This window comes from Cariama cristata, unplaced genomic scaffold (assembly GCF_000690535.1).
Source record: "Cariama cristata isolate BGI_N322 unplaced genomic scaffold, ASM69053v1 scaffold9882, whole genome shotgun sequence".
Classification (NCBI taxonomy): Eukaryota; Metazoa; Chordata; class Aves; order Cariamiformes; family Cariamidae; genus Cariama; species Cariama cristata.
This window is the reverse complement of record NW_009605492.1, coordinates 12,673-24,144: the sequence shown is the minus strand read 5'-3', so window position 1 is coordinate 24,144 and position 11,472 is coordinate 12,673. Positions and strand designations below refer to the sequence as shown.

Genomic DNA, 11,472 nt, shown 5'->3' with positions numbered 1-11,472 from the left:
CTTATTTTATAGTAATATATCAATTTTTATTACTTGGCCTATTTATTGAAAATTCAGAGGCTGGGTTCTCACAACTTACAAACCACTAGTACAGAAGTTCTTAATAATTATTGTGAGATTTCTTCTTAAAATCCATAGTTGCAGCATTATAGTCAGATGTGGACAAGTTTTGCCAAGAATTTGAGCTTTAATCAGCATTTTTTGTGGGTGGATATGAAAAAAACAAAATAATTTTGTGGGCGTAAAGAGAAAAATCACATTTTTCTCTGAACAGCTGTATAATAGCCACTTTTAAAAGCTAAGTAGTAAACACAGAAGGAAAGGGTTTCACAGCATAGACTGTAAGGCAAAATATTTCTGGCTTCCATATTGTGGGAGTTATTATGGAGCACAAAATGCTAAGTAAAAATTGTCTGTATGCTCGGACAGCTGACACTTCAAGCAATGAGTTAGAAATCGGAGTCCTTTTCAGAGCCATGCCAGTTGCCAACTACTTATGGCTTTGGAACTAATTGGGGAGTGAGTAGTACACACAAATGCTTTATGATCTAGAGCTTGTCATACCTATATTTTGTAGCGATTTTTTTTCATAATAAAGCTTTTGTGTCATGTGTAAATATCAGATTTGTTTTTAAACCCAGAAGTCATATTCACCTTAAAGTTAATGTATCATTCCTATTTATATGTAATGTATAACTACAAGACAGAGTTGGTAGACAGAGGTAATATCTTTTATTGATGAGTTATTGTCACTGAAACACATTGACAAGCTTTTGAACACATAAGCTTTCTTTGTGTCTGAAACAGAAAAAGCATATTTCAAGGGCAAAGAACAGCTGAGAAAAATTGCTCAGAGTATCAGAAATATCACATCTATGAGAAGAAAGATAACTGGTAGATACAGTTAGAGGAGATATTAGTGAAGAGTGGGAGAAAAGAAGTGAGAGATTCTACTATATGTGTTTTGAGCAAAATAGTTGCAAGTCCTGATTCAGTAATCTAACATGGATGTGTATCCATCAAGGATATTTTTCCATGGAAATAGTTTGTAATTTTGAACCAGTTGTCAAAAACATATGTAAGGAATGGATTCTAAAAAAAAAAAAAAAAGACATAATCTGATAAATGTGTTTTTCCCTGTGAAATACAAACACACACACACCCCAGTTTAAAAAAGCCCACACATTACTAATTGTATCTCTCTTTTTCACATCTAAAGCTTTCCCCAGACACAAGTAGCTGTTGTAGGTTTTATTTCTGAGTTTCTGAAACTAGAACATTCAATAACAAAAAATGCAAGCTAATAATCTTACAAAGTACAAGTTAAAAGTTACAAAGAAAAATATTGAAGGATGTTTTATTGTCCTATTGACAGAGAACAGTAAAAAATTGCTGCTTCTTGGTCCTGCTTTTTTGTCAATTATTTTTTGACCACCTGGCCACTTCTTACCTGATACAGGTTTCTCCCTGTAATGAACAATTTGGCGTCTGACTTTGGCTTGTCACCAGAAGTTTGTAGTTGCATTATTGCTGTCTGCTGTTCTCAGTGGCTTTGGGAGCAGACTTCTTTTACCATCTCACAAGTGTTGTCCATAGCATGCTGAATGTTCTCAAGAAATACAAAACCTATAAGTGTAGGACTTTAAATGTCTTCTGATTCTTGTTTTGTAAAGATCTTCACACATAGTTGCTTGGTGTAGTTATTTTTGAACTTTCTCACAAATTGACCCTGGGCTGTTGACCCTAAAGGCATCTGATAAAGGCATTTTTCCTTGTGAAACAAAAAGCCAATGAGCAAAAATTACAGAGAAACCATCATATATGGTGTTGTGAAAATAGGAAATGTGGGTTTCATTTGTTCCTTCTTCTGCACGGTTCATTACAGGGACTTGATTTCATTCATATAGGTGAATAGGTATTACACAATTGTTCTTTTTAGTCTCCTATAAGAGATTAACAATCAGTACATGTGACACTATGTAAGTATGTAATTGGCACTTTGTCTGCCAATAGTGAGATGCTCACAGCAAACGTAAAGGACTTACTTTCAAGTATCTGTTCCAATTAATTTTTATTTATCATGGATGGATCAATTTCACCACAAAAGACTGAAGCAGCCAAGTCAGTAGCTAAGATGCCCCAGACCAGGATTCAGATCCGCTCAGAGTCGAGCAGTGAGGAAAATGAATCATGGTTGCAAACAGAGAATGTGTGTCTGCTGCTTGCTGACTATGGGATTTACCCAAGAAGTGTAAAACCCGAGATCAATTCCTGACTGCTTTATTTCAGACTTTTCTTCCACAATTCAAGCGAGAATGTGATTACTGGCCCCAAATCACAGGCTGAGTATTTGTTTGCTTAACCTGACAAATTTTTTTTTAGGATATTTGGATCTTCAGCTTGATCTATGTGACAAAGCTTGTTAGGTGTGAAGGAGGAAGCATCTACCCAATTCTGAAATATAATCTCACTGGAAAAATAGGGTAGCAGCTAAGCAGTGTTTTAAAGATGGAAGTGGATGCCTAAAGAGGTGTATTGATCTCCAAGTGATTTTGAGGATCACGTTCTGTTCAGAGAAAGTGCTTTGTTGTTGAGTCACTTTTTAGCTGTATTCGGAGCTTTGACAGGCTGAAAGCAAACAACTACTGGTTCTCTCTGGCTACCCTGAGTGTATGTCACGTCAGAGTGCTGATGGGTAGAAGCAGGAAAAGGGAAGAAAACTAGGACGAGTGAAAAATCCCTCACAAAGTCTATAACTTGGGAAGGTTAGCACACTTTGTATTTTAGGATTGGAGGGAGATTCCAATTAGAAATAGGTACCTGATTTCTCTACCTTTTTTCACAGTAGAGACCCATGGGATTACTTCAGAATTCTGCTCCTGAAATTAATAGGAAATAAAATTAGGTCTATATTCTAGAAAGTTGGGAATTCTGTACAAATATGGATATTTATGCTGTGTTGGGTACTTGTTCGTTACAGGATTCTTTGTCTTGTTTGTTCTTTTGAGTGTCCGAGTGGAGATGCAAAGATCAGATTTTTCTTTAATAAACAGAATGTTGTTCTTAAAATGGCTAGTTTGATTCCTATGGGTAACTTACAAAGTAAGATGTATAAGCAGGAATATCAGAATCTGGTACTGCCTTATCAAAAAGTGAAAATATATGGAAGCATATTAATTTTCATTCTTTTCTTTAGGTCTAGTATTTCTGGATTTCAATATCTGGCCATAAACAATATTTGAGACTTAATGATATTCTGCAGTGATACAAAATAATTATTATTTACTAAACATACCTGTGTAGATGGCATTAATTATCTGCTGACCTGACCACATTGTATTAGTATTGAAAAATTGCATTTATTTCTTTATTTATTTTGTATTTTCAGGTAGAGATTGAAAATCTGGACTATCATTACTATCTGCCTTTGTTTTTTGATGGGCTTTGTGAAATGACATTTCCATATGAGTTTTTTGCTCGCCAAGGAATCCATGACATGCTGGAACATGGTGGAAACAAGATTCTTCCTGTCGTTCCTCAGCTCATTATCCCAATAAAAAGTAGGTGAACATGTGGAAAAAAGAAATTCCTAAAATTGCATTTATATAGTGTAGATTTTTGACAAGTTGCTAATTAAGCAAAAAACCATGACAAGTTGTACATTTTATGGCGATTACTGCAAACATGAGTAAATTGTGAGGTATAAGGCCTGAAGGTTTATGCCTTCCATCACCTGGTACGTGCCATAATCCAGAAGAACAGACTGACTGGTTAGTATTTTTCTTATTACAATGTGGCTCTTGGTCTTTGGAAATTTGAAGTGACATTTTCTTACCTGATTTTGTATATTTATTATGTAAATCCATTACTGTATAAGCCAGTTCATCTAAAATGACAGTAGAAATCAACAGATGAAACTTACGGAATTATGTTTCTTTTTGTCCTTTTGTTTATTCTACAGTTGTCTTATATTTTTTCACTAGATATCTTGTCTATCATCATTCTCGTTACTTTGCATATGCATATATCTATCTAAACTGGGAGTTCTGCCTGACTAATTAACATGGTATGTAAAATTTTGGCATTTAAATCTAGTTTTGAAGTTTTTATATATTCAAACAGTTTTTTGTAGAAAAATCATGTGAAAGGTAGTAAATTTTTTTAATATAAGTGTAATACCACTAAAATTAAAACTTCTTTTCTTGAAACACCTAGTGTTTCAGATATATTGCTTTGTCCTTTCCTGTTTCTTTAGACCAGTGCCTTGAGGAAATATTATTCTGAACCATCATCCTTCTTTATTTAGGTATTATGATTCTTAAGTCTTGGTGCTACACCTATACTAATAGATGTTCATATTTCTTAAACTTGGTTCCTGTTTTGTTGTTGATCAGGAGTGGTATCATTGCTGTCCTTTGTCCTGTTTTCCTGAGATGATTCAGAATCCATGCTAATACAGAACAAAACAGTAATTGTATTTGTGATACAGAATTAATAGAGTCAAATACAGTTTTGGAAATGGGGAAAGGGAATGTAGTTAGGAGCCTGATAATACTGTAATAGTGCTGGAAGGGTCAGAACTGTGGCTTTGTGATTCAATTTATTCTCCATTTAAAAACGCTAATTATAGATGTCATCTCTTATCTTACTGTAGGTTTTGAAAATATCAAAAGCAATATATGTTATTCAGAATGGTTACTCTGTAAGTGACACTTGTGAAAGGTTATGAAAACTATGTTACAGTTTTTTCTCTCTAAAAGGGAAACGCATAAAGAGAGGAATCATGTCATTTCTTTAAACCTATATTTCCAACACCACCCAAATATATTTATAGCAGTATCCTTTTTTTTTTGAAAGCTGGAATTGTTTCTTCAGAAAAGACTGCAAGTTTATGACAACAGCTACTCAGTTAGGATTTAAAAGTCTTGCTGAGACCAAAATCTGGCTTAGAAATAATTACCTGGAAGCTTTAGCTGTTAGGCAGCTTTTAGCATTAGAAAGACACTGCTGGTTAAGGATATTTATATGAGTTTGATATATAGTCTTTTAAATCAAGTTGTAATTTATGATGCTGGAATCTGTTAGCTAAATTTAGTTGTCCGTTCTGCTTTTTTTTATTGTACAGTGCTTATTTTTTTATTTTAAAAAATCTTCTGTATTGGCTTTAATGTGTGAAGAGTCTAAGTACTATCAGTGATAAAGGCTTCTTCCTGATTAAATCCATATTAATATTTAGAAAAGACACCGCCATCTCAAGGAATCTGAAAGTGTGTATTTCTAAGAGTTTTAAAATTTGCTGCGAGTGTGTAATATAGTGGTGTAGTCAGAGCTGTACATTTCTGTGACTCAGCTGCATCCACAATAAACTCAGCTATGTTTTAGACATATTACTGTCTCTGAAGTGTCCCACTGGGTGAGTTGTATCTGATTAACCAGTCTTCTAGACCACTACCGTATTTCTACTGTGAAAGAGTAAATCGATTGTTAGGCAAGGTAAGGTATATGATGGAGGGGAAAGGGATAAAAGAAAGACAGAAAAATAACTCTACAGATAGAATGCTTTTAAAAGCAGTTTTCTCTCCTGCATGTTCATCAAAGGAAAATATTAGTAAAGAGCTGGTCTCTAAAAACAGTTTAAATTAAATATTAGAATTCTGTATAATATTTTAATAATTTAAGGAGAAATCTTTCCTCCACCCATCCTTGCTTAAAGTTCACACTTTTTGAACACTGTATGATTAAAGATGAAAATTATATTATGTAATGAATCTGTGGGTTACTGTAAGCCCAAATCTTTTCAACAAATTTTCTTCTGGTTGCACAAACAGGCATTGACTAACAGAAGGCAGACAGCTGAAATTAACAGGTCCAGTTTCTTTCCTAAAATAACTGAAATATGATTAACGTAATATGGATGAATGCTATTTAGTTGAAAAATAATTGCTTATGTTTGTTTGTCACATTGAAAGACACTCTTTTTTTTGGAAATTCAGAGGAAGAAGAAAAATCTCAGGTTAGAGGCATTGATTTCTCAAAGAGAAAAATTTTCAAAATATATTTTGATTTCTCAAAGTAAAAATTCAAAATATATTGTACCTTGCAGTGGCAAAAGATGATAAAATAGTTTATAAATATAGTCATTGCATGGCTTTAAAACTGGAAAAACCGAATTACCTGTATTTGCCAAACCTGTAAGGAATCCAACTAAAAATAAAAAAATGCAAAATTAGAAAACATGAATACTTTAAGGTGTTAAGACTTTTTACTCCCTTTCAGAGAAGGTGTAGGCAAACCCATTGTCTATGTTATTTAAACTAGAGCAAAGATTCATAAATTCAGATACATCGCCAATGACAAAGTACTTTGTAGAGGTATTATGAAAGTTCTGATGCACAACACACAGCAGAGTATCTTCTTTGCCAGAAAGATCCGTATTGTTATTTTTGTATTGCAGACAGGTAAAGAGGTCAAAGGAAGCTAATGTTGCCCCGCATCACAAACTGCACTGGTGGCCGAGAGCAGAACGGAGCCCAGACACACACCCCTGGGGCAGCAAGCAAAGCTACCTGTAGTCATGTGAGAGTGCCTGTATTTTTAGGGAAGAGAGGGATCTGTCTGGCCCCGCCATGTCTTTCAGTAATGCACTGGTGTATCTTAAAACTCACTGGTGGCTGACCATTACCTACAGCCAGGAGAAGGGGCTGAGGGTGAGAGGTGCCTGTTGTGCCATGTGCTTGTCAGTGGAAAACTCCTGTTCTAAATTCTCTGTGCGCATTATGGGGGTGTATTATTCCCTTTGATATACTCATTTTGGGGGCAAATTAGTGCTTTTAATATTACATTTGCCGTAACAAATGCCACATCAGAAAAGCCATAAGTCCTTTCACTTGCTTTCGTTAGGCTTCTGCAACTCAGAGATTCCTGAGCACAGAGTTCCCAGATTCGACATGAGGCACACGTGTAGATATAAACACTGAGGGTGCAGGAAGTTTCTACACCTTTGCCTGATATTTCTATGAGTAACATCAGGGACATCCAACATTTTAAACATTTTAACATTTTAAAATTCTCTTTCATTTAAGAAAGTTATGATGAACTTCTGAAAATACTTGTTTGGAAAAACTGTAGCAGTACAAAATAAAATGTGTTTGAAGTAAATACTTCATTATATATTTGCATTGAGCAATTATTTAAGCTGGAGGGTCTCCTGGAAAAGTGTGTGTTGTCCTAATCACAAACAAAATTGTCAAATTTATGTACCAATAAAGGAAAAAATACCAGAACTAGCAAGCAACAGAGTCAATTTATTGGGTTAGGGTTTTTTTCAAAGTTGCTGCTTGAGAGAATTGTACAATGCATAGCATGTAGACTCGATGACCAAAAGGGAAATATGAACCATTGAGGGAGGGAAGTCCTCTAAAAATCCTTTAGGGAGCAGAAAGGTATCTATAACTGAGAAGCAAACCAGTCATTCATTCACTTTGCTGTTATTGTGAAGATTCACCTCTTACAGCAAACTTCTAGGTCAAGAAGCAACAGCCTAGCAGGCTTTCAAATTGGAATACTTTGGATATTAGGCATGTTTCCTTCTTTAGGGATATTTAGCTGTACTGTACTAGGAGTTTTAAATGGTCTGCTTCATTCCCACGTAAGGATACTAGTACTTTCTTCCATTTCAGATAACCTTTGGGTATCACTGACATTTTTCAAAATGTTGAAATGTACTTATTTCATATACTGCATTAAAATTTTCTTCCTTTGATTCATATGGGAGAATGGTCTGCGGTGATGGTAGTACACAGAAAATAATTACCAGATTTTAAAAAGATAAACATATGTTTGAAATGGACATATCATTGGGGCAAGGACCGTCTCTAATTAAATGTTTATACAGTGCCTAATATAATCAAGCCAGGAGCTGGTTGACTGCTATGCATGCCACAGTCCAAATATTTAATAAGAATAACAACAGTTCTGCAGTCAATTTGATCTTACTTTGATATTTACAAGTGTTTTCCTAACCCACACTGCAGATTTCTGCAATTTGAGGGGCTTCAGGCTCAAATTTTGCAGTCTGTTTGATTCTACCATATCCACTCAAAATCTTGATCCAAATTCTATCTTTTGTTTTGTGTGTCAAATGGAGGATGGGATGCCCTTGTTTTGAGGGAGGTGGCACAAGTATCCAGCTGATTTTCTAGCACGCAGATGAAACAAATGCCAGCATTGCTGTTTGGAGTCCCAGCAAGCACCCCGACAGCACAACTCAGATGTAAGGAAACTTGCATGACAGGTTCCATGATGAGCTGTTCTTTGAAAACAGTCTTCTGGATTCAATATGTGTTCAGTTTGCTGAACTTCTTAATCGTGAGGCATAATTCACACTCCTGACTTTATTAAGGAATTAATCTTTACCAGGACAGCCTTGGCTTCCACTCGAACCGGGGCTGGCTTTGCACAAGACAGAACTCTGCAAACAGAAAGCTGTGAAAACCTTTGAGAGCCACCGTCTGCAGAGAGGAGTTCTTCCCAGGGGTGGTCGAACAGCCGTTTCCACTTACATGAGACCCTCCGCAAGCCTAAAAATAAGGTCTCTCATCCTCTAGGACAGCTTCTACAGCCAGGACAAACTGTTCCTGGAAGTGGGTACAGTTTGTTGATTAAGGATTAAGAAGCTAGGATTTCTGACACTGGTTAATTTTTATGTCCCTTAAGTTAATTATTAATGTTTGTATGAATAATTCATTTTATTCATGTTTGTATGAATTCATTCATACAAATGAATACAAATATTCGTTCATGTTTGTATGAATAACTAATAGTTATTGTACTGAAAATTACAAGTGTTAATGATAATTTCCCTGTTAGTTCCGATAGCTACTGTTTCTGTGTATGACAATTTAGTTATGAATAAACCTATATGTTGGAACCCCGGAGCTTCCTCTTCCAGTCCCTCCTGTAAGAAAATGAATAAAGCCTGTTCCTCTGTGAAAGAATATTTTCCTGCCTGGGATTTGGACGTAATCTTGAAAATTGTAGCTGGCAGTCTCTCTTTGCTAAAGCAACCTTAGAACATCTACCCATGAAAGCATAATTTGGAATAGCCAACCTCTTTGCTGGCGCTTGGTATGAGCATGCTGCATGAATGGACTTCGTGTCCACACATTGATGTGCTCAGAGGCAATATGAAATTAGGTGTAGCCTGATGGCTGCAATATGGACTGGCAAATGAGAAGTATGGAATTCAGTCTGTATTTTCATTTAACAACACTTCTTTAACTTGGAATCACCCTATGATGCACTACAGCACCTCTATACCTTGGGCTCTCTAACTCCATTCTGTATCAGTAGGTTTAGTATGCTGTTCATAAGCATGCAAAGAGGCATGAAGGGAGGTTACTTACTAGTTGGTTTTCAAGAGTTGTCTCTACACATTGACACAACCAGTCTGTCTGGCCCTTGCTTTGGAGCTCTAGCTCTGATTTTTAACACTCGGCAGGCATGCGATAAGAAGCAGAAGCAGGTGGAGCTCAGTGCATTTGCTTAAAGACATGGAAAAATTGACATTGCTTCTGTGTGAGAATACGACTTAATTCCCTATGAAACAGCATTACTGCGCACTGACAAAACTTAGTGCCAGAAATACTGAAGCGTATTACTTCAGTGGGAAGAGGTACTTCTTGGAGAAGTTGTTAGTAACTCCTCTTCCTTTTTTTTTGTGTTTGCTATAATTTTTTCCGAGTGCTTACACTTATGGTCTGTTATGTTGAACCACATACTTATATACTACTGTTGTTATAAAACATATCACATTGAATTTGAGCTTATCTTTTACAGGTTTTGCTTACCCAGTGCAATGGTGTAAACATCTGTGTAAGCGGGCAGAACACTGGAGCATTAGACCAATATATAATAGTGTACCAAATTTGACAACTGCTTCCAGCTGCGTAATCTCAGAGGAGGTTTTATAACTAGAGAGATTTTTCAAGAAAAAAAAAATATATTTCAAGCATGACTCACTTTTAATTACAAAAGAGAGTGCAAAGTACTTGCTTTTAGTAAAATTAAAAAAGAAGAGAAACAAAAGGTATTTATGAAATGTCTTAGTGTCATAAGATTAGAAGCGTGACACTGAAAGCTAAGAGAAAAATCTAAGTAGGCAAGACAAAATCTTTTTTTTTTCCTAGAATGTTTGTCTTTTAAAAAAGCCTACAAGGGTTTTTTGTGTTTTTTTTTTTTCTATAAACATTTGCTTCATTGTACTGATTCTCAGAATAGTAGGAATTGTTAGCTGAATGAATAAAATGATCATGAAATATATGAGTACAAACATACAAACACTAATTGTTGTACTAGAATGTGTCTGTTGTCAACCTTTGCAGGTTGTCTTGCAGTTGTATAGTTCCATTGGCCCCAAATGGTACTTACTGAGCATTTATTTTTTATTTGTTTGGACCACGCCAGTATTACACAGGCAGCATGAGGGAATAATGGGCTGCATTCTTTGGGTTACTGAAGAGTCAGCACAAATTGTGGGAACAAATAGCAATCAGACAAGGCAGTGTTTTATAACATCAAGCCTGCAATCCATCTTTGGGATCTTTCAAAGCTGGGCTAATAAAGGCCCACTTACAATCCCCAGCAGAGTACAGTTTAATTAAATTTGTCCATTAGAGGACTCCTCCCCCTCCCTCTACATTTGAGAAATTAATTCTGCTTTCTGCCTGTTGTTCTTTCTACATCACAGATGCACTGAGCCTTCGTAACCGACAGGTCATCTGCGTCACCCTGAAAGTCCTCCAGCACCTGGTGGTATCAGCTGACATGGTGGGGGAGGCCCTGGTGCCCTATTATCGACAAATCCTCCCAGTCCTAAACATCTTTAAGAATATGAATGGTGAGTTATCCTAACAGACACTGTGTCTTGCAACTCCTAAGGTAAAAAGGGGCTTGAGGCAGGGTTAATTAACAATGCAGTTAAGATTTATTACTGTATATAAACTCAAATCCATTTGAGGCTCTAAATAATGTAAGCCCCCCCCTTACTATTCCCTAAGGATCCACTGAAATTAACAATTTCATTTATTACTCCTTGCACGTACAGTTTATTTAATGCAGTACAGAAGCACTGAAGCAGTTCTATAATCTTCCAGTAATTAAATTGTAAAGTTTTGTAACAGTCTTTTGAATACATTAATAAATTGCAAAGGTTTTTTTCCTCCCTCCAACACATTAGTTTAGTCCAGCCTTTTTATTCCATTCTGTGCTCTTCACAAGCAATTCGCTGCTACCAGCAGACTTAGGAAAGAGTAAAAATAAAAGTAGCAATCAAACTAATTAATTTGAGGGTCAAGAGAACTCCTTGTTGTAGAAAAATTTCAAGTTGCATAACGTCTAGCAAAACAGTGAAGTTTGAAGTTATTACTGCTCACTTAGCAGGTTTTATGGTAGAGAAATTTAGAACTAATTTGT

The 11,472-nt window shown here is 35.8% G+C and overlaps 1 protein-coding gene across 1 annotated transcript; it reads left to right on the top strand.

The window, feature by feature from the left end:
• Positions 1 to 2,134: 2,134 nt before the first annotated feature.
• LOC104158357 (parkin coregulated gene protein-like) lies at positions 2,135 to 10,897 on the top strand (the record flags this gene model as incomplete). The annotated part of the gene is made up of 3 exons (XM_009695979.1): positions 2,135 to 2,251; positions 3,389 to 3,560; positions 10,748 to 10,897. Coding segments are annotated over exons 1-3 (439 nt in total), but the record flags the coding sequence as incomplete, so codon positions are not given.
• Between the last annotated feature and the right edge of the window lie 575 nt (positions 10,898 to 11,472).